A 23206-nucleotide genomic window follows, 5' to 3' on the forward strand; every position below is an offset into this window, starting at 1 on the left:
ACCTGGAGCACTAAGCCACAAAGGCTACACTCCCAAGCCTGGGCCCAAAAGCCTCGAATTTTGTTTTTACTTTGCTATACTTTTTTAATACTTCTTCACAAGTACCTTTAGCATTTGGACACTCAGATTCCCCACTGAATCAAAGCATTAGAACCAACCTCCAACAAACAGATTTAGAGGCCCACCTAGACTACCCGAGACCCTTCCTTTACAAGAAAACTTTCTAGCTAGGTCTGAGTGTTTTAATTTTAGGTGGGAAAATAAATTACTTAGATGTAGCTTGAGGGGCCAAATCTTCAAATAATGATATCCATGAGGGGAAATATAGAACTCCTCACCCTCACCCTCACCCCCATCCTCATCCACTGAATGGCCAAAGCTAGAGTCAGGAACCTCAGAAATCATCCCTAGCCCTGTGGAGGAATGGTTTCTGCTATGCATCAGATGAAGAGGGAAGGCTCAGCTCCCTGCATAGTTATGTTCAATTTCTGAGGGAAGAGGGCCAGAAATGCTTTAGCTTGGGCTTAGTCTTAGCTAGGCTGGTGGGAAGCAAGGGTTTTCATGCAGCTTCCACTAAAGCTTTAACATCAAATGGAATACTCTTAGCAAGTTAGAGAAATCTAAGAACAGAGCTCTAATCGCTAGAATCGACTCCAAAGTATTCTATCCTGTGTACATTTTAGTTAGTGCCTTGTTGGAATTTGAAATGGAACTAGAAAAGATCCTGGGCAGAATCTGCCAGGCAGTGGTAGTGCACACTTTGCCACTCTGGTGGCAAAGGCAGGCAGATGTCTGAGTTGGAGGCCAGCCTGGCTGGCCTACAGAGTGAGGTCCAGGATAGCCAGGGTTACACAGAGAAACCATGTCTCAAAAGAAAAACAAAAACAAAAAAACCCATAGAATCTAGGACCAGGCTGGGTCGATGGCCAAAGGAAGAAAAATCTTATATGGAAACATTGGACTTGGGTCTGGGAAATAGTTGGGAGTAAGAAATGTACAAGAAGCTCTCAGCCACTAGTGACTTCCAAAACCCTTTCCTTCCCCCAGCCGAGGTGTGTCTGCTCAGCCTTTACACTTCCTCTGTGCTCTGACAGGTTCAGGTCTACAGACTTTCCTCCAGTACAAAGACAGAATTCTGCTTAGTAAAAGACAGCCAGATTATACCACCTGCGTATATTCCACTCTCAGTCCACATAACAGAAACAGGGGAGGAAGGAGCCTCTGCAGGCAGTGACATTCCCACGAATCCCGCATGACTCCTCATCAAGTTCCCAATGTCCACAGCCACACAGGAAAAGTTAACACATGTAAAATGTCACCTACGGTTAACAGAATATGACCTGGGTCTGGGGGTGTGGCGACAAGGTCTTGAATTCAATCCCAAAAACAACAGAGAAAATGGAGGCTGGAGAGAGAGAGCTCCCCCAGTCAGGTGCTTACCTTGTAAACATGACAACATGCGTTTGAGCACTAGAACCCACATAGAAAGCCGGATGTAATCTCTGCACGGGAGAAGTGAAGATAGGTGGGTTGCCAGCCAGTCAGGCTAGCAGTCTATTCGTAGAGTTCCAGGCCAGAGAGAAACCTGATTGCAAAAATTTTAAAGCTATTTAGTTAAGAGCCCAGTGTGGTGATGCACACCTTTAATCCCAGCACTAAGGAGGCAGTAGCAGGTGGATCTTTGAGTTGGAAGCTAGCTTAGTCTACAGAGACAAGAGACAGCCAGAGAAATCCTGTCTCAGAAAACCAAAATAATGATAATAATAATAATTTAAATGTAGATGTTGTCTGAGGCTGTGTCCTAACCTCAAATATGTACATACATATAGTAGCCATCCCCATATATACATATGCACACACACAGACACACAGACACACACAGAATAAGAATGCACGGGGCCTCTGAATGGTTACCAGCCACCTTGACCATACACTTCTGGAAACACAAATGTTTGTCTTCCAGGAGGCATGAGTGCCGCGCAGTTCGCCAGCGAGTACATGACAGAGGTTGCTTTCTTGCTGCAGAAGAAAAAGGCGATGTCATTCAAGACAAAGATCCTGCTACTCCAGAGTGTAGCGTGCTGGTGCTACCTAAACCCCGAAAGCCAGAGGAAGGCCAGACAACTAGAGATTATTCCGATTTTCATTGATTTCTTGGAGTTGCCTTTCTCATCTAGCAACAAGACTGACATAAACACCCACCGCCTCTGCCAATTTTGGACCTGCTATGCCCTCACAGCCATAACCTGTAACAACTTAGCTATCATGAGGGAGCTGAGATCCTACCGATCTCTAAAATTCCACCTACAGATCTTGGCTACAGAGAACTGGTCTGGGTGGCCTGAAAATTTTGCCGAGGTCTTATATTTCCTAATAGGTTTTCACAGGAACTAATTTTTATTTTTTTTAGTTCAGTTACAAGATTCAACTATCCTCGTGCCATTGCATTACCCCAGAAACCTGAAGTAAAGAATAAAGTCCATGGATTATTCTACAGTGTTGTCTTCTGCAGTTAACACTGAAACCAGGGGGGATAAATTGTAGGAAAAAGAAGCCCCCCCACACACATACACAAAGTAGCAAAAGTCAGCTACTGTAATGAATACCATGTATTTCACACAAGTATATCAAAGGTATTTCTAAGATGAAATTAACTCAAAACAATGTCTTATCCCTACACTGTCACCTTTTCATGAGTGGACTCTATCTAGCTTTCTTTTTTTTTTTTTTTTTTAAGGCAATAGCCCCACAGCACTGTGGGGGAAGTTTATTGGATAAACAGGGAAAGGAAGCTGCAAGCACAGTTCCAAGTCAACTGTACTAATCAGCAACTGTGTGTTTATGTGTGTGTGCTACACATGTATGTAGAGGTACACAGGCACATATGTAGCCATGTGGAGGCCAGAGGGCATCCTTGGCTGTCATTTCTCAGGAGCCGTCCATCTTGATTTCTTTGCTTACACGGGGTGTCTCGCTGACAGCGATGCCCCCTGCCCCAGGAACCTGGCCGTCTCTGGCTCCCAGCAGAGCTGTCCCAAGTGAGTGTCACCATGCCCGGCTTTTCACCCTGGGCCGGACAGGGAGCTCAGGTCCTCACATCAGTGTAGAGAGCACTTTACTGACTGAGCCACCGCCCCAGGGTCCCAGAATAATTCTGTATGTGACCTAAAAGTTGGCGTTACAACTTCTTCACATGTGCCAGAAAGAACCTCGAGTTAGGGCAGTTAGTGCCAATGTCCTGTTAAAGCTCAAATTCTTTAGATTCTTTTTAGTGGGACAAACCATATAAAATGGCGCTAGAGGCAAACATTCAATAAATCTCATTTTCACCTAAAAAAAAAAATCAGCTCATGAAATGCCATGCACGCCGAGACACCCCTCCCCAGCCCTATGTGTTTTTTTACATATTTACAATTTTACATATTTACTTATTAACATTATCTTCTATCTTTACAATTACAAAATTATTTCACACTGGGAGACTGTGGGAACATAGAATTCATTTCAACATAGACTTTATAGCATCTGTTTTATCCTTTAAAAGGCAGTGTTTGCCCAAAACCAACAACAGTGTCTACACAGAGGAAGCCCATGGGAAATCAGGGAGGACATAAAAGATCGACACAGAATTCACACAAACCTACTCCACCAGCTCAAATAAATAGTACATTATTATTTACTAAGCTTCCCCAGCTAGGAAAAGAAAAAAGAAATAACCAATCCCTAGATCTGTACCTTAAAAATACTTTGAAATTTTAAGCAATCAGTTCATATTCCGGACCTGAACAGTGGAACGCAGCAGCTCCCAGAAATCAGCCCCAAATAAACAGGGCCATCACCCTGAGTACACCTGAGGCTGCAGAGGGGGAGGGAGCTTGTCGTTCTCCACATTCTCAGAGTCGATGGCTACTAAGGGTTGGTTTGGGGGCTTAATCTCCAGTGGGTATTTCTCAACAATGTCTTGAACTTCCTTGGCAATCCCGTCTGTCCAGTCTATTAAGTCTTTTTCAAGTTTCTTGGCTTCGTTCATGATCCTTTCTTGCCGTTCATTCAACTGAGACAGGAAGTCCAAGTTCTTATACATTTGCTTCACACCTAAGCAGGCTTCCGGGGGCCAACTCTCAGACTCCTGCTTCCTGGGGTTTGTCTGGCCAGACATGTACCGGTCAAAATCCTCCTGACTTAAATTCAAAGACTGGGCGTCTAATTTCTCAATGAAAGCCACAGCACAGCACAGGTTGGTGAAGTAGTAGCCATCCTCACCTGTCATGAGCTGGCTGGGGTTGCAGAAGCAAGTGATGTACTGGATGTTGGACTGCAGGCCAAGGGGGGTGCCCTTCAGGACGATGTAGATCAGGGTGGGCAGGAAGTCATCAGCAGAGGCTGGCTCATTCTTGGTGATCTTGATGGCATTGAAGATGTGCTTGCTGCACCTGGTAATGCAGGCCAGCTTGTCCCGAGGCACACGCTTTGAGTCCATCTCACTGATGTCTGTGATCGCTTTCACCACCATGTCGGACACTTCAGGGATTTCCTCATTGACAGGGACACAGAGCATCTGAGGCGTTACCCAGTGCAGGGCCCTGATTCCTTTTTGAATGGCGAGATCTTTCTTCTCATCATCAGTAGTCTCTGGGCAGAACACAAACTTATAGAGACGCGTCATGATGTGCTTTTCAATCTGATCCATTATCTTCTCCACTTTCTCTGGAGGCACTTTCCCACGGGTCTGCATTCTTTCAGCCACATTTTGGTAAAAGTCCTGAGTACACTCTGACTGTTCCTCGATGCTTAAATCCCTTTTATAAGGCATTGCTTCCAAAAACATCTTCGTCTGTTTATAGAGTTCTTGGCCTGTCTTGTGGAAGGCCTTGAGAAAGTCTATGAACTCCTTAGTCACTCGGTCCGTCTCAATGCTGGTTTGCCGGTTTCTGGAGGGACTGGGAGCTTCGGCTTCCTGAATTTCCTTCTTGGATCCAGCCCTGGAAGAGGCGCTGAAGAACTTCTTCACTGTGGTGACTTTTCGGGTTTTCTCATTGGTCTTCTTCTCCTCGAACTTGGAGAAGGTGAGGGACTGGGCGCCTTGGCTGCTCTGGCTGCTTGCGAAGGCCTCTTCTTCCTCCCGCTGAAGTCGTTCTGCCAGTTCCAAGTCCTCTTGGATCTGTCTCTGCTGGGCCTTGTGGTACTCCTCCCTCCAGCACTTGGAGCAGAAACCCTGCCAGGCAGGGTTCCCATAGTAACCGCATCCTTTCTTGCACAGGAGCTCAGATTGATCCACATGAATTCCCCTGCGTTCGGACTTCAGGCTCATCTTCTTCCTGCTCCGCCGGCGTCCGACCGCCGCTCCCAGCGCCGCTTCAGTCACTCCTCTATCTAGCTTTCTTGGTGTAGAACTGAGTTTTAAGTTTCTTAAGGGCTCAGGAGATGAAGCCGATAGATAGCAATGTTCAATTCACATATTTAATTGGAGACTTCAGAAAGCTCTTCTGGTTGTGCTCACAGAAGCTCTGGCTAACATTTTCTCTACAGGATAGACAGTAAGGCACCATGGTCTACTTAAGCTCCAAAAGGTGCCTCTCAAGTTGAAGGAGCTAAGACACAAGGTGAAGTCTTAAAGCTCTGCTGTCATGCTAAGTCTCGAACGTCAAACTGGATAGCCAGTTTCCAAGGCCTTGCTTTCCCTTGCTATTCCTTTTTAAATAATCTCTCCAGAAGCAACTCAGAGATCTGAATACTAGGACCATATATATGTAGGAGCTGATTCCTGGGACCTACATGAACAGAAGTGGTATGGACTTTTAAAATGTGCTTTCAATGGACCTCTGAAGTGGAAACTTAAGGGTTCTTTGGAGAGTCGGTTGTGTTGGATGGTGTTTTGCTGGGGCAAACACAGAAAGGAATGTTTTCCCAAAGTGGACACAGATGAAAAACTAAAGCAGGCTCATGGAGGAACGTTTCACTAGAGCAGACACAAGAGGAAAGATGTTCTGCTAAAGCGAACACATGAAAGGCAAGTGATGAGAGATTCTTTGATAACAATACACTTGTATCAGTCCAACTAACATTGCGTAGTTAAGAGCCATTTGTCAAGACTCCATAGAAACGCACTTCTGGTGGTATGCCAAAGGTTTTGTCCATTTCTGTGAACTAGGGCTTATTGATGATGTCAGCTGAGACAGACACATGGACTGAGACAAGACCTGTAGAGGACACATGATGTTTAAAGGGTGCCTCAGTTAGGGTTTTACTGCTGTGAGCAGACACCATAACCAAGGCAAGTCTTACAAAGGACCACATTTAATTGAGGCTGGCTCACACGTTCAGAGGTTCAGTCTGTTATCAAGGTGGGAGCATGGCAGCATCTAGGCAGGCATGATGGAGGCAGAGCTGAGAGTTCTACATCTTCATATGAAGGCTGCTAGTGAAACACTGACTTCCAGGCAGCTAGGATTCTCATCTTATAGCCCACACCTACAGTGACACACCTACTCCAACAGGGTCACACCTAATCATGCCACTCCCTGGGCCTAGCATATACAAACCATCACAAAGAGATATAAATAGGACTTGACAGTGACTGGGGGCTGAACTTGGCTTGCTTACAGAGCTAGCTATTCAACACTTATTGGCCTCACAGAGGCACAGCTGAGAACTTTTCCTGGAGTTCCTCTTGACCCTGGTCCCTCCTGTTGGCTAGTGCCAAGGCTGAGGACTGGCTGTCTCTGCTAGATCATGCTATTGCTGCTGCTATCCTGACTCTATCAAACTAGACTAATGATATATCCGAAAAGTGTTCACAAGTAGAATAAGCTCCCACTGTTAACCTATAAAACAAACTGCCAATCTCCATACAACACAGACTAGAGTTACTAAAAAAAAACTTTCTAAGCAGGTCCACCTCCCCTATATCCTTTCTTTTCCACAATCTCTGGTGGGTGATGGACTAAGAAAGAGGTTTAAATATTTAAAAGAACCATCCTTTAAAATAAGGTTTAAGGGCTGGAGAGATGGCTCAGCAGTTAAGAGCACTGACTGCTCTTCCAAAAGTCCCAAGTTTAATTCCCAGCAACCACATGGTGGCTCACAACCATCTGTAATGGGATCCAATGCCACCTTCTGGTATGTCTGAAGACAGTGATAGTATACCCACATACGTGAAATAAATAAATCTTTAAAAAAGAAGAAGAGGAGGAGGAGGAGGAGGAAAAGGAGGAAGAGAAGGAGGAGGCTGGTCCTCTCTTGAAAAAAAAATAAGGTTTAAAAAAAGCAAAGTTACAGATCTCTCTGGGAAGGAGAAATAGATTCTGCAGGTGGGCTGGAAGCAGGTAGGGATGGGAGCAGGAGGGATCAGTCAGGTGGGGGTGGAGTGAAGGGAGAGAGTGCCAGGAGAGACTGCTGGAATTGGGGGCATTCAGGACTGTGGTATAGAAACCTCCTGGAATCTGTAAGGATTCCTAGTAAAAAAAGGATATGGTGTCTGAACTGGAGATTTTATATATTAGCCAGGCAAAGCTTTCAGTAGTGGAACTGGGTTGTGGGTCAAGGAGGTCCTGTGGAGATCCCTAAACAACTCAGACTGATGCTATGATAGAAAATCATTCTTTGAGGACAATGTCTATTCAGCTTATTGAATGTAGAAAGGTCTAGCTGATGCAGGTTTAGAGCCTTCACACCTATATTCTAGTCTCTGGTATATTCCATGGGCTATGGAAAGAGAAACCTGTATACCAACACAGCCATGCTTGCAAGATATGCTGGGCAGTGGTGGTACAAAACCTGGAGTGGCCAATGTCTGACTTGAGGCCCACTCTTCATAGAGTGTCCTTGCCTGACACTGCATGGATAGCCAGAATCTGACGACTAGATAGCTCAGAGACCTAGGTTAGACCAAACAGGAATGGTCTTAAAAAAAAAAAAAAAAGTTCCTAATGATATTCTGCTATATTCATAGATCAGTGCCTTGTCCTGGTGTCATTAAAGGCTTCCTCTGGCAACCAATAGGAGCAGGTATGTAGACCCATGTTCAGATATTCATTATGTGGAAGGTTTCAATTTGGAGGTCTCCACTGAATCCCTCCCCTCAGAGATCAGGGGAACCCTGTGGAAGAGGCAGAGGAAAGATTTTACGAGTCAGAGGGGATGGAGGACACCAGGAGAACATGGCCCACCAAATCAACTAAGCAGGGCTCACATGGACTCACAGAGACTGAAGTGGCAAACATGGGGCCTGCATGGGTCTGCACCAGGTCCTCTGTGTATATGTATAACTATTAGGTTATAGGCTTATAACTTTTAAAGCCTACTTTTAATAAGTGTACTTAAGTGCTTTAACCTCCCTCAAGCCCACCCACCAGAGGGAGTGCAAAGGAAAGCTTAATAGGGCAAAGGAGGATGTGGGCTTGTTTAGAGAGTCCAATCTGCACTGTCAGGAGAGCAGCAGTTCAGTTCACACACATCAGCAGCAACAGCTCCATCCACTCACACCATTCATGAATCAGCAGCAGCAATCTGACCCAGAAGAGACTGCCAAGTCTCTGTCTATCAACCTGAGTCTGCAGAAGCAGCAAGAAGCTGCTAGAGCACCACCAAAGTTTTGGTGGCATTTCTTTCTATGAAGTCACATCAAATGATGACAAGCAAAGAGTGGCAAGGTGAACCAATACATTGGCCATTGTCTGTTGGGTTATACCCTTTCCAAACATCAGGTGTTCTCTTAAGTGTCTGCTCGAGCAAACCACCACGTGCCCTTTTTCCGGGCTGCTTCCGGAAAAACACTGTTCTCAGCAAAACGTGCTCTGATAAGTGTCCAGAAGAACATATGACACAACCAAGTCTCCAAAGAAACCAGAAATTTCCACTTCAGGTTGGGATTTTATGAGGGGAGTGGATATCTCTCTGATTCTTTTGTCTGTGGAGGCTCTTTTCCTATTGGGCCTTGTCCAGCCTCAAAATGAGGTCTTGGCACTTGTCTTATTTTGTCCTGTTTGGCTATTTTCTTTTGGAGACCTGCTCTTATCTGAAAAGAAACCACAGGGGAGTGGATCTGGTGAGGAAGAGCTTGGAGGAATGGAAGGAAGGGGAAACTAGCTGGGATGTATTGTATGAGAGAAGATGCTATTCTCAATAAAAATAGACAGACAGGCAGACAGACAGATAGATAGATAGATAAATGCTTTCTGCACAGGTGCAATGGCTCAGCAGGTAACGGTACCTGCCCTGAAACCTCTGAGCAGAGTTCAATCTCTGGAATTATAGTTGAAGAGAACCAACTCCCATGAATTTTCCTCTGACCTCTACACATGTCTAAGGGCACATGCAGGTGACCCATACACAAACGAATTTGTATGTACGTACGTACGTATGTATGTACATATGTGTGTATGTGTGTATATATATATTCCTCTTGCATGATAGTCTGGTGGCTTTGGACGACAGTGGGACCCCTGGAACTAGAGTTATAGGCATTAATGAGCCACTAGGTGGATGCTGGGAACTGAATCCTCTGTAAGAGCAGCAAGTGCTCTTAACCACAGGATCGATCATCTCTCCATCTCAAATTCAAACGAAAAGGAAGTTTTCAAAAATGTTTCTACTGTTACAAACTCTTGCAAAGCCAGTGAATCGAGCTCAGCTGGCTTCTCTAGCTTAGCAGGCACACAGCCCATCACCATAACCATCCATCACGCTGCATGCTGACCCCTCTGCTGCTATGCTGTAGCTAGCACACCACCCCGAGCTGCTTCACCCTGCCCCCACCTCAACCCTGCTACTATCCTTAGCGAGGTATCGTTCCCATGGGTTACATGGAATAGGTGAAGTCTGAGCTTCACTGGATGATATACTGCTACAAGCCAAACAGGGATGATTCAAACTACATGAATGGATGAGCATGCTACCTTGTGGTTTCCACAGGTTGGGATAAATCAGTGCTGTGTGCATGCTAAGCAAGCGCTCGGCTGCCTTACTTCCCCAGCCTAACGAGAGCTTCAATTTTTAAGCACTTACTTCACACACAGAAGTCTTTTTTCCTCACAGTAATACTTAAGACAGGCTTTACCTCAATATTGGAGGTAGGAAAATTAAAGTTCTATAACGAAACACACCTAAAATAATCACTTAAAGGTTGATATTCGGGCTGAAAACATTGCTCAATAGGAAACTTACTGCCAAACCTGGCAACCCTTCTCTAGGACCCAGAAGGTGGAGTCCTCTGACTACCACACATTCACACACACACACACACAAGTAAATAGGGATAAGAAACGTAAAGGTGGGCAGTGCTGTCATGGGTCACATGGAATAGGTGAAGTCAACGCCCAGAACCATGCGCACGTACGTCAGAGCATATGCCACCCCCTACTGCTGCACACTGTCCTAACAGTGTCTTTTTTCCTGGCTCTCACTCCTGAGTCACACGACTGTGGTGACTCCCTGGTGACTCTCAGTGTGCTTCCACTGCTCAGCTTGCTGCTTCTGAAAACTCTCCTCTCACCCATCGGAACATTCAGAACTGTTGCAACCGTTAGTTAGGCAAGCCTCTCTTCATGTGACTAATCAAATTCCTGTGGGGACGCTTTAGAGAAGTAGCCGCTTCACACTGCTGAGTAAGAATTTGCAAGCATGGGGCTGGAGAGATGGCTCAGTGGGTAAGAGCACCCGACTGCTCTTCCGAAGGTCTGGAGTTCAAATCCCAGCAACCACATGGTGGCTCACAACCATCCGTAACGAGATCTGACTCCCTCTTCTGGAGTGTCTGGAGACAGCTACAGTGTACTTACATATAATAATAAATAAATAAATCTTAAAAAAAAAAGAATTTGCAAGCATGAAAATCAACAGTGCTCAGAGATCCTGAGGTCAGATCACAGATACCGGGCCACACCAGCCTGGACGAGAGTAGTCAGTTCATTTCCCATTTCTATGACAGCCAAACAATAAAATACTATAGAAATAAACACACTTAATTCTCCACGACATACAATGTTCAATAGGAAATTGAAGTTTATTTAATATACAGTTTATATCTGACACTGACAAAAATGAAAATGCTATTTACATAAAACGAATTAAAAATACACACTATCTGTATTTTAACATAATAATAGCCCCAGGATTCAAACCTGGCTTCCGGCACTTGCATCGTGTAGTTAGTTTACCAAGAGCTATACTAAAGGGCAACGCTGGCAGTGCGTCCCACACGTCATGTACACGGCCTAGCATCCGTCTCTTCAGCACACGTCCCAGTTCCTGAGTCTTCCAGTTCTGAATACTCAACAGCTTCTTCTTCAGAATCAAATTCCTGACTATCCGGTGACTCAAAGTTATCCAGAGGTTCATTGCTCAGCCTCTTTTAGGGAATAAACCAATAATTTATTGTCAAGACCTCAAAACGGAAATCTACTACTAATCATACTGACATAGCAGCAGCCCATCAATGCTATCACTTACAGTAAGTACACCAAAGTCTATACACTGCTATATCATATTTCAGCAACATTCACAGTAATTCGCTAGCTCTTTTAATGCACCGACTGAGCTCCTCAAAAAAGCATTAACTTAAAATGGCACTTCTCTGGGGCCCCACAGAGCTGTGTGTTAGTGCCACACTACCTGGGGAACCATACTTTTAAAGCCAGAGAGAGGGCTAGTTCAGTACTTCAAGGACTGTCATGGCAGGGCTGGAGAGATGACTCAGTGGTTAGAGCACGCAGCGTTCCACCTGAGGACCAGTTCCCAGCAACCACACAATGTGTCTGTAACTCTAGCTCCAGGCTAGACTCTTTGCACAGCACATACTTACACATAATTAATAACAGTTAAAAACACTGTCATGAGTCTAAAATATTAAGGAAACAATTTAATGTGAGAAGGTTTGACTTGAAATTATTCCCATTGGTGAGATGGATTTGCTTTGCACAAACAACAAAGACTGAAAACGTGGATCAAGCCAAACCTAGTAAAGTCACAGAAATCAGGCTGATTCTGAGAAACATATTAGCTGCTTCTCAAATTTAAAATGTCAGATAAAGCACTGTAGTGTGGCGCACGCCTTTGATCCCAGCACTTGGGAGGCAGAGGCAGGCAGATTTCTGAGCTCGAGGCCAGCCTGGTATACAGAGTGAGTTTTAGGACAGCCAGGGCTACACAGAGAAACCCTGTCTTGAAAAACCCCAAAAAAAAAAAAAAAGTCAGATAAAGCCACAAAGCCTATTTATTGTATAAATGATAGCTGATATCATGCTTATAAAAAAAATAGAACCTAGAAACATGTCACCTGTGCAGTAGAGTAACTTTTCCTAACTTTTTCACATGTGGGCATTTCGCTCCCAGTTTACAGGTAAGGAAAATGAAACCCTGACAGGATAAATAACTGCTCTATCCAAAGCTCAGTCGTGCTGAGAACCACATCACACGGCTGAACCCTCGCTGATCACAACATGGCCAATGACTGAGCCCGTGACTATGGGATGACCTACCTCGATTACCTCCGCCATGTACTGCACGTGTTCAGCTACTTCTGCCAAGTCTTTATTCTCCTTTCTCAGGCGGGCAATTTCACTGTCCTTTTGTTCAATTTCTTTATGAAGCTGCATAAGAACAGAATCTCAGTATTCCACAGAACTGCTCTGACCTTGAGCACCCTCCCACGCAGTAACACAGCACGACTCATTTTACTCACCCACATTTCCCTTAGACCAACATTCCAGCTAGTCTATGGCATTGTCGCCTTACTATGCTGATGAGAAAAAGCACCAGCAGAGCCTTAAATGGAATAAAGCAATGCTTACTTTCTCATTCTCTTTCAGTGCCTCATAGAGAGCTTTCCTCCGCTGCTCTGCCACTTCTTTCCAATACTGAGAAGATGGGTTTTCTGGGGGAAAAAAAATTAGTGTTTTATAGAACTTCAAAATTCAGTGCTCTAAGCAGAGTATACCTAGAGTGAAAACAAGTCCTTGTTTCAAAAATAACAAGCCGGGCGTGGTGGCGCACGCCTTTAATCCCAGCACTTGGGAGGCAGAGGCAGGCTGGGTGTGGTGGCACACACCTTTAATTCCAGTACTTGGGAGGCAGAGGAAAACAAGATCTCTGTGAGTCTGAGGCCAGCCTGGTCTACAGAGCTCCAGCACAGCCAGGGCTACACAGAAAAACACTGTCTCAAAAAATAAAAACAAAAACAACCTCACTGCTACCAAAAAAAAAAAAAGCAATAATTTATGTTTATTGAAAAATCCCAATCTAATTTTCTTTTCTCACAATATAATCAAAGCTTTCAATCCCTGAGCTGCAACAGAAGGAGAATAAGTACATTGCTTAATATTTTACAAGATTTCTTTTGTGCTTATACATTTTTTATTTAACCTTTATGGGACTCTGCCACCACTCAGTCCAAATATAGGATTGAAAAGTCTAGACTAGTTAATCTGCATATAATTCTTAATTTTGAATTTGTTTCAAGCTCAGCACCTGTGGCTAGAATATTGCACACATGCACTGTGTTTTCAGTGAATCATCAGGAAGTCCACGGCACAGTTACAAAACTGAATATAAAATTTCACCAAGTTGATTAAGATGCTATAAACCAAGTTTCTGCCTGGTAAAGATTGTTTTTCTTGGTAATTAGTAAGAGATCTAGGGAGTAAAACTTGAGTTTGTTAATCTGTTCCCCAACCAATTTTTTTTTTTTTTTTTTTTTTTTTGGTTTTTCGAGACAGGGTTTTTCTGTATAGCCCTGGCTGTCCTGGAACTCACTTTGTAGACCAGGCTGGCCTCGAACTCAGAAATCCGCCTGCCTCTGCCTCCCGAGTGCTGGGATTAAAGGCGTGCGCCACCACGCCCGGCCCCCAACCAATTTTTAACACTATGATTGTGTTATATATATAACTATGATTCTTGCCTAAATCTTCTGTAACCCACCACAGCAGCTGACTTTGAAATGAATTCTCCCTATTCAGTTTTCTATTATCACTACAGATTCATGTTCCTTCCCATTCAATGTTCAAGACTAATTCTGCTGTCTGTCTGTCTGTCTGTCTATCTGTACTTTGAGACATGTATCCCAGGTTAGCTGAGAATGGCTGTGAGATCACCCTACCTTCACCTTGGAAAACATGTATTACAGGTGTGTGACAGCACTGCTCATTTTGACAGTGACGTTTTCACCCATGTAATCAATGTGAATCTCTGTTAGTTAAACAGGTCCACCATGTTACCTTACTCTGATATAAGAAACTTGGGCATCACTACAAAGTACCCTGCTCTCATGGAATCAGCCACTTCCTTAAGAGCATCCGTGCAGAGCAGAGTTTAAAAACCAAGAACTGGCTCTCTTGTGCTTCCTGCTTTCAGGAAAGGGCTTTTAGCTATCCATTCATACTAGTTCTCCCAACTCCAGTGCAACAGAGTTCACCCTTCCCTTCTTCATTCCACACATGGTTTTCCTATTCACCCTAGTATGAACCTGCCTCCCAACAAACACATTACTCATTGCTCCATTCTAAAGCATACACAAGATTTTTCTTTTCAGGAGTACACTAACGCACTACCAACAGATTCCACAAAACTCAGGCACTCTGTGCAAGTCTCTTACTTCTACTGATACATCCCACTGCAATTCTGAAGTCAGAGGTGTGTGAGCCATGTTTTTGCCAAGTATGGAGCTAACCCTTGACAGATTTTAACCTATGTTACGAGTACAAACATTTAAGTCCTGTTCTGTCTCATGACAAAGCTGCTGTGGATCTATCCAGCTGCCCAACTATTTCTTGGTTTTTTGGGGTTTTTTTTTTGTTTGTTTGTTTGTGTTTTTTCAAGACAGGGTTTCTCTGGGTAGCCCTGGCTGTCCTGAAACTCATTCTGTAGACCAGGCTGGCCTTGAACTCAGAAATCCACCTGCCTCTGCCTCCCAAGTGCTGGGATTAAAGGTGTGCACCACCACTGCCCGGCTGCGTAACTGTTTCTATCTTTGCCCTATTGAAGTACTTTCTGCTTCTAAACTTCCTTACAACATCCCAAGAAACTCAGATCAAACCTACCTGCTGCTCCTGTGACCTTGAGCAAGCCTATGCTTAAAATTTCTCATGGCCACTGACCAATACAGAAGGAAAAAAAAAAGTCGTCTCACCGATGAGCCAGGTGTGGCAGCTCAAGATTATCACTGAAGAGGCTGAAGCAAGTTCAAAGCCAGACTGGGGCTACACTGAGTTCTAGGACAGTCCAGGCTGCAGTGTCTCACAAAAAAAGAAAAGCCCAACCACAATGTTTCTAAACCATCATCAGTTTCCTCTACTCCTCCATTAAAAACTACCACTTATTAAAAGTGTTTCGGCAGGCAGTGGTGGCACACACCTTTGATCCCAGCACTGGGGGAGCAGAGGCAAGCGGATCTCTCTTTTGGAGGCCAACCTTTTCCTCAGAGTGAGTTCTAAAATAGCCCAGACTACACAGAGGAACCCTGTCTCAAGAAAAATACAAAAAAAAAAAAAATAAAAAGGAAGAAAGGAGAAAAAAAGGTGTATTTCTCATTTACCTTCAACCCCTTTCTCCAGTGATGTTCCCCCGGTCCCATTACTTAGTGTTCTCTTGGAATATTCAAATCCATTCTCCAATAACACTTTTCTGAAAAGCCCATTTCTGGGTCTTAAAGATCCCAATGCAATTTACTGAGACGCCAACTCAGTCACTGTCCTGTTCTTTAATATTTCACCCACACTGGGGGTCTTGCCAAACAAATGGTCTGTCCCATGTGTCCAAATTTAGAGTATTTTCATATTTACAACACAAAATTTTAAATTATCAAACAGTAACCCCACCAAACAAGACACCCCACCACCATAATTTAACCTTTCAAGACCAGACTGTGGTTTTTTGCATACCTTTACTTATAAGATCAAAGGCTTCCTGGGTGAGGTCTCCAACATCCTTATTCTCATTAGCTTCTGGACCACAGCTTGAAGTCTGAGATGCTAACTGGTCATCCCAAAGCTTCCTTTTGAACAAGCCTTTTGGCAACTGTGATTTGACGAACAAGAAAGCTACATTATTTATTTATGTAGTTAAGAATCCATTTTTTAAAAGTTAAATAATTCAAAACCACCAAAATAGGGCTGGTGAGTTAGCTCATCAGGTAATGGTCGGGTAATGGTCCTTGCCACCAAGACTAACACCTGCACGCGACCCAGGGACCACACAGTGAAGGAAGCAGAGTCCCGAAAGCTCGTGACTCCAGTTGGGGCTGTGCTACTTATGGGCTTTAAAGACCATGCAAGCAGACATACACCCACACAGGTATGTGCAGACACAAAATAGTTGTATTGTTTTAGATTTTATTGTAATTACCTTTTTATATCTCTGTGTTAGTTTATACATTTACATGCAGTTCTTGGCCAGAAAAGGGTGTCCCATCCCTTTAAGGAAAACTGACAGGCAGTTGAGTTGCCCACTGGGAACTCAGGTCCTCTGGAAGAGTGGTATCCACCCACAGAGCTACTGCTTCAGCCCAGAAATGTAATTAAAAAAAAAAATTACCAGAATGTATAATATTATTTTAGGAATCTTATTTGCAATTATTTTGGTTAGAACTACAGCTTAGCTACAATAAAGAAAAGATTAGGGGGTGGAGAGATGGCTCAGCAGTTAAAAGCACTGACTGCTCTTCCAGAGGTCCTGAGTTCAAATCCCAGCAACCACATAGTGGCTCACAACCATCTGTAATGAGATCTGATGCCCTCTTCTGGTGTGTCTGAAGACAGCTACAGTATACTTATATATAATGAATTAATGAATCTTAAAAAAGAGAGAGAGAAAGAAAGAGAAAAAGGAAGAAAGAAAGGGTTTGTTTTTAAGAAAGTTGGGGAGATGTCTAGTGCTGACTGGCCCATGGTCCACCCATCCTAGTCCTGTACACATACCTCATTTTCTCTGCCAACAAGAGATCCATCTGCAGAAGGCTGGATCATCTTCAGCGTTCTCCTTGGGATAGGACTATTCTAAAAGGCAAGATGATTCATTATCTGGTTACAGCTGTAGGATTACTTTCTGAGTTTTTACATATTAGACTTAGTCTAATATGTAGAATTTGAAAGGAAAAAAAAATCACCAAGAACACAAAATTTAGCCTGCTATATACATAAAGTCTCATAGTGCTGTATTCAAACCAGATATTGGCTTCATCAACCAGCAGACTCATCTCCCAAGAGTATAATAAACCTTGAACCTACCATCCAACCAGATACACATAACTTTTCTCATTCTCAGACATATTCTCACTGTAATCACAATCAACTTATCTCAGGTAAAACACACGTAACATACTCTCTGTGGTGCCATTGATTGCCCAAACACACGCCTTTAATCCCAGCACTCGGGAGGAGAGACAGGTGGATTTCTGAATTCCAGACAGGTGGATTCCAGTCTGGTCTACAAAGTGAGCTCCAGGACAGCCAGGGCTATTCAGAGAAACCCTGTCTCGAGAAAAAAAGATGTAAAAAAAAAGATTCTTCCAAATTTGGAATTTATAAACACTCTACTTACAATAGGTAAACACTGAGAGAAGAGGTAAGATAAACCACAAAATACTTTCTCTAATAAAAAAAGATTCATCTCATTTCAGAACTCTAAATATTCCCAAACAATAATGGACACTTGTGAAAACCTGTTGGTTAATTTTTATCAAAAAACAAAAACAAAACAAAACAAACAAAAGAAAAGAAGACGGTATCTGGGAAAAGGGAATCTCAGCTGTTGAAATGCTATTATCACAATGGCCTATAGACAAGTAGGGGGCAGGGAGGAAGCACATTTTCTTGATTGATTGGCGATGTGAAGGGCTCAGCTGTTGCCAGTGCTATCCCTGGGGTTAAGAGTTGGCTAGAGGTGAGGGGTTAGGGGAGAAGCCAGTAAGTAAGGAGCGTTCCTGCCTGGCCTATGCTTCAGTTCCTGCCTTGAATACCTGTTCTGCCCTCTCTCAAGTGTTAGACCGTGACTCAAGAGCTAGAAACTGAAATAAACTCTCATCCTGTTTGTTTCTGCTCATGGTGGGTTTGTTGTTGTTTTGGTTTTTCTGAGACCGGGTTTCTCTGTGTAGCTGTGGCTATCCTAGAACTCACTATGTAGATCAGGCTGGCCTTAAACTCACAGAGATCCACCTGCTTATACCTTGTTGCTGGGACTAAAGGTGTGTCACGTGCCTGACACAGGAATGTAACTTTTAGCAATACATTGTAGGTGGAATTGTAAGTGGGAACAAATGCATGTGTGGATAATGGTAGCCCCTCAGCTATCACCTGACAGTAGAAGCAGTTTTGCTGCAAGTCCATTCATTAGGACATTGATAAAATGTCTGTGCTTTAGGCAAATGAAAATACTCTGGTCCAGACTGGTAGCACAAACCTGTAATCCCAGCACTTGGTAGGTTGGGAGGCAGGCAGGTGAAGCACTCTTGAGTTCAAGGCCAGCCAGATGTCTACATCACAGTGAGTGGCACACTAACCAGGGCCACTTACTGAGAACCTGTATCAAAAAATAAACACCAATAACAAAAACAAGCCAGGCTTGGTGGCATAAACCTTTAATCCTGTCACTTGGAAGGCAGAGATAGGCAAATTTCTGTGAATTTCAGGATAGCCACGGCTACTAGTAAGACCTTGCCTCAAAACAAGCCCCTCCAAAAAAAACACCTTCTAAAATGCCCAAGCTATTATTTTAAAAACAAAAGGTTGCCTTCTTTATGATATGTAAATAGCCCCTGTAGTGTTCCTGATTTGAAAGTTTTATTTGGGAAAAAAACTCATTAGTTATACTGCCACCATGGGACAGCAAACAATGGTAAATACTCAAACAAGGTTAGCAAGAACATGACACCACACCAGCGTGAGAAAGTCACTGTGCTTCACATGACTGCATCCACCTTTCCCACGGTAGTTTCTAGTGTTGATTATCTCGCTATGCAACGGAGGGACCAATGCCAGCCACCACGAGAACAAATATTATACCAACATCTCAGATACAATGTAGATTACAGATTAATCAAGTCTCCAAACAGAAGAAAATACAACTAAGTGCTTGATGTTGATAATGGTCAAAGCCAACCTACCTGCTGTCATGCTCACGTTAACACACAACACTTCCGCGACTTCCACTTCACAGATGTGAGCTTTCTAAAAGACAGCCCACGGAATGTATACTACTATATCCTTTTCTCTAAACACACAGTGCACAGAAGAGCAGACCTCTAGACTCCAAGTTCCACTCATATTTAAACCTTAACCTTTTTAGAAAACAATCCGATATTCTGCAAACCCTCTTCCTAAAAATATATACAAGAGTATACTCCATTCACTCTGGCACTGGAGGAAATCACCTCAGCCCCCGGGGTTTGGGGACAGCCTGGGCAACACAACAAAACTTCACCTCTTATTTAAAACAAACAAATTCAAGCACATTGAAGTGGCTCCATTACATACCTTCACATTCTCTTGGGCTCCCTCCTGTTTCTGCTTCATACTGAGATTCATTTTTCAGCTGGCAAAGCACAAGGAAAAAAGGTGATTTCAATATTTATATCTGAAGGTAGAATCTAGATTTTTTTTTAAAGAAAATTATTATACCACAAAAATCTTACTACTTTATGGTAGAACCACTATCTGTAACAATGGCATGGTGTCCTGTACAAACTACAGAGATCTCAAAAAGACCTGAGAAAAGGGCACTGGGAAAAGCCAAACAGACATTTTGGGCCCGTTCAGATCCACCCTAAAGAACAGCATCATGTACATGACTGCAATCCTGGAACACGGTGGAGATAGGAGCCTATGGGAGCCTAGGCTACACAGCCAAGAGCCTGTCTCAAAACCAAAAACAAACAAAACCCAAGATCTTTTGGCTCCAACCAAGATGTCGCTCAGTGAGTACTGTGCATAACAAGCATGCAAAGGCTCAGCTCAGTTCCTGGTACTGCATAACCAGACACAAGTCCATAATACCAGCAGCTGGGCAGAGAACCAGAATTCAAGGTTATCATCAGCTATGTAGCAAATACAAGACCAAGCTGTATTTAAAAGGAGGCTAGGGGGGAACGGTACTTAAACTGTACCCCCCCACACCTCTTACTTACATGTAATTAAAAATTTACATTGTGCCCTGGCACTCACACATGTATGCAAATGTAAACAACTCACAGCCCAGCCAGAGTGGTGTTCTGTTATTTCCTATTCTATTTCAAGTTAATAATACCCGACCGCCAAAAACAAAACAAAACAAAACACCGGGCAGCGGTGGCACACGCCTTTAATCCTAGCACTTGGGAGGCAGAGGCAGGCGGATTCCTGAGTTCAAGGCCAGCCTGGTTTACAGAGTGAGTTCCAGGACAGCCAAGGCTACACTGAGGAACCCTCTGTCTCGAAAAAAAAAAAAAAAAACAAAAAACAAACAAACAAAAAGAACCCGATTGGAAACCTATTCGCAGGGACCTTGATGTATTTCTTCTTTCCTTTTGAAATGGCTAAGTGGGCAAAGCTGACCTTGAACTCCTGTACCTCCTGCCTCAACCTCCTGGGTGCAGGAGACTGAGCACTAACACCAGGCCCAGACTTGGATAACGCAGGCAGTGGCCCAAGATCCCGCTATCATTAGTGAGTCGTGAGCACAGAGACAGTGTCGGAGAACCTACTATCACCTACAGCGGCACCACTGGGATAGCAGACGGAGGACTCAATGCCCTTGTCCCAGGAGCAGCGTTTGCTGCAGTTGGTGAGCAGGCCAGAGGGATCTACACCCAGTTCAACCCCTAGCCGTGCCATCATCCCCGACTCCGCGGCTGCAAACTTCCCCGGGCGCGCCGGCCCCGCCCAACGCGGCGCGCGCCAGCCAATAGGAAGAGCGAACACCAGAGCGCGCCAAAACCGACCTCACCAATGGCGCAGCCCCTCGTCTCAGCTCGCCCAGCTTTGCCTTGCAGTCGGGCCGAGACTCGGGTCCCTTTCAAGTCCCCAGACTCGGATCCCTTCAAATCGTCGCTTCCCAGGCCGGCTCCCCGTGGCTGAGAAGCAGGCCCGGCATTCGGGCCAGCTCGGCGATCCCGCGGCCTGAGTTGCACTCGCCCCCGCCCTCGGTCTCCCGCGCCCTGGGACTCACAGACAGCAATGCTCAATTCCCGGCGAGCTTGAGAGCCGCACAAGGCCCCGGCACCACACCGGACCCAACGGCGCCAGAACGACCCGAACCTGCAGACTAACCCGCGGACCCGGTCGCTGACGCGCCGAGAGGCGGAGCCTCGGCATTCAGCCAATCGCCTCTCGCCGCCGCCCACCGCGCCCGTGGCTTCCGTGCGCCTGCGCACCCGGCCACGGTGCGTGCAGTCTCTGGAAGAGGTCACCAGGGTTCCTCTTGCTTTATGAGTGTGTGCCTTCTGACCTTGCCTTATGACCCTCCGCTTCCGGCTCCAAGTTTCAGCGGGCGAGGACAAAAGAGACTTACTCTCTCTAGCGGCAAACACGAGAATATGCATATATTTTTCCAAGGTATTTTGTGTGTTTAGTTTTTTAATATGCATACATGCAAGCGTGCATACCTAGATGCGCACACACTAAAGGAAGTAAATAAACAGACAAAACGTGATGACTCGAAAGTCACACTGTGACAGTAACTAGAGACAGCAAGGGCCTGCTTCAAGCTAACAAAAAAAGCTGAAGCTGAGGAAATTTTAACTCTATACTTAAGACATATGACTTTTACTGTATTTGAACTAGACCTCAACTAACTGGCAAGATGGCTCATTGGTTGAGAGCCTTTGTTCTTGCACAGGACAAACCTGGGTTTGGTTCCAAGCACCCACATGGTGGCTCACAACCATCCATAGCCCTAGTTCCAGGGGATCTGATGCCCTTCATGGACACCAAGATGAATATGCATCACACAGACAACTTTGAAAAACCTAAACTATCCCTCAATAAATCTAAACAAAGGAGAGAGGGCTGCAATACAGGAAACCTCTCTAAAGGACCTCCTGGATGGCTATATAAATATAAGTTTAAAGCCAGCCAGGTTACATAGACAGAATGCAGTAGGGCTGCTGACACCAGAACCCGCCTTATCAGTCAATAACAATTTAGAAGGAAACAGAACTTGGGCCGAGGGAACCGCAATGGCCTAGAAGCTGAGAAAAAGTCAATGTATTTGCCACCTTACTTGTTGCTGTGACAAATACCTGACCAGTGCAACTTAAGGAAGGGTTTGTCAGGGCTCACAATTTAAGGGTACAGTCCTCAGAGTCAGGAAGGTATGGCAGTAGGGGGGCGGGGGGGTGCAGCAGGTCCCATACATGCAGGCCAAGCATTCGTACACATACAAAATGTTGCATGTTAGCCAGCACTAAATCCTGCTCAATGGGAAAATATTCTATCCATTTCTACAGGCAGAGAACCTGTGGAAATGTTACCAGCCAGTTACCACACTATCACCTCTCAGCCTCAAGTCCCCTGGCAAGTTCCAGAGGAACTGCATATGTGTTCTGCCCTCAGAGTACTGGGGACTTCTCCTTTGCTCTCTCATGCTCTCTAGTGAGACCTGGACTTTGGGTCTGGATGAGGAAGAAAGTTCTTGGTGGGAAAGTTAAGATTCTCCCTACTCAAATTTTTGTGGATTATTTTGTTTGCTTGTTTGCTTCTCAGACAGGGTTTCTCTGTGTAGCCTTGACTGTCCAAGAACTCACTCTGTAGAACAGGCTGGCCTCAAACTCATAGAGATCTGCTTGCTTCTGCATCCCGAGTGCTGGGATTATAGGTGTGCACCAACACCACACTGAGGCTGTTATTCAAAGTTTTAAAAGACTTTTCTTTTCCTAAGAAATGCAATTTGAAGCTGGGTATGATAGCTCACACCTGTAATCCAAACACTAGGGAAGTTGAGGCAGGAGGATCTTGAGTTTGAAGTCATCCTGAGCTATGTAGGGAGACCCTATTCCAAAATGAGGGGACGGGGGAGGGGAGGGGGAGAGAGGGAGAGGCTAAGGAGATGGCTAAGCAGATAGAGTGCTTACGGCAGAGACTGACCATGTGAATTCCATCTCCAGGACCTGCTGGTGGGAGAGAATGAAAGGAAATAAAACTTGAGACCTGTGATTCATGTAATGTATGTCAAATAGCCCAAAGAGTTGTTTGTGAGCTTTGAAACCTGGGGCTGAGAACATAGCAGAACAGACCAGGACATGCCC

At 44.6% G+C, this 23206-nt stretch overlaps 2 protein-coding genes and 1 pseudogene across 3 annotated transcripts in view; 1 reads left to right on the top strand and 2 right to left on the bottom strand.

Annotated features, from left to right (window-relative positions):
- Armh2 (armadillo like helical domain containing 2) overlaps positions 1 to 2492 on the top strand; it is a 6022-nt gene extending 3530 nt beyond the window's left edge. The window contains exon 2 of the mRNA XM_021180922.1: positions 1964 to 2492. Coding sequence (XP_021036581.1) covers positions 1964 to 2394 — 431 coding nt within the window. The 3' untranslated portion in view covers positions 2395 to 2492. The remainder of the gene's footprint in view (positions 1 to 1963) is intronic.
- A 1343-nt stretch (positions 2493 to 3835) lies between these two features.
- LOC110308564 lies at positions 3836 to 5321 on the bottom strand (annotated as a pseudogene).
- A 5655-nt stretch (positions 5322 to 10976) lies between these two features.
- Gmnn (geminin DNA replication inhibitor) lies at positions 10977 to 21249 on the bottom strand. Of its 2 annotated transcripts, none has more exons than XM_021180786.2 (7): positions 21130 to 21249; positions 19461 to 19518; positions 16908 to 16985; positions 15873 to 16008; positions 12789 to 12871; positions 12477 to 12587; positions 10977 to 11347 (listed from the first exon to the last, which is right to left on the bottom strand). In XM_021180786.2, exons 2-7 carry the CDS (start codon positions 19509 to 19511, stop codon positions 11201 to 11203), a joined length of 606 nt encoding a protein of 201 aa, XP_021036445.1. In that variant the 5' UTR covers positions 19512 to 19518; positions 21130 to 21249; the 3' UTR covers positions 10977 to 11200. The 2 variants fall into 2 exon arrangements, with proteins under 2 accessions (XP_021036445.1, XP_029324315.1); XM_029468455.1 differs by lacking the exon at positions 21130 to 21249 and adding an exon at positions 20676 to 20768.
- Positions 21250 to 23206: the final 1957 nt, after the last annotated feature.

This window comes from Mus caroli, chromosome 13 (genome assembly GCF_900094665.2).
Source record: "Mus caroli chromosome 13, CAROLI_EIJ_v1.1, whole genome shotgun sequence".
Taxonomy (NCBI): domain Eukaryota; kingdom Metazoa; phylum Chordata; class Mammalia; order Rodentia; family Muridae; genus Mus; species Mus caroli.

Excerpts from the sequence above, each read along its gene's own strand:
- Gmnn (XM_021180786.2), bottom strand. The coding sequence starts at position 19,511 with ATGAATCTCAGTATGAAGCAGAAACAGGAGGGAGCCCAAGAGAATGTG. Across the intron at positions 16,986-19,460 it reads GAGCCCAAGAGAATGTGAAG|AATAGTCCTATCCCAAGGAG; the intron begins GTATGTAATGGA and ends CTTGCCTTTTAG. Across the intron at positions 12,872-15,872 it reads CTTTGATCTTATAAGTAAAG|AAAACCCATCTTCTCAGTAT; the intron begins GTATGCAAAAAA and ends TTTTTCCCCCAG.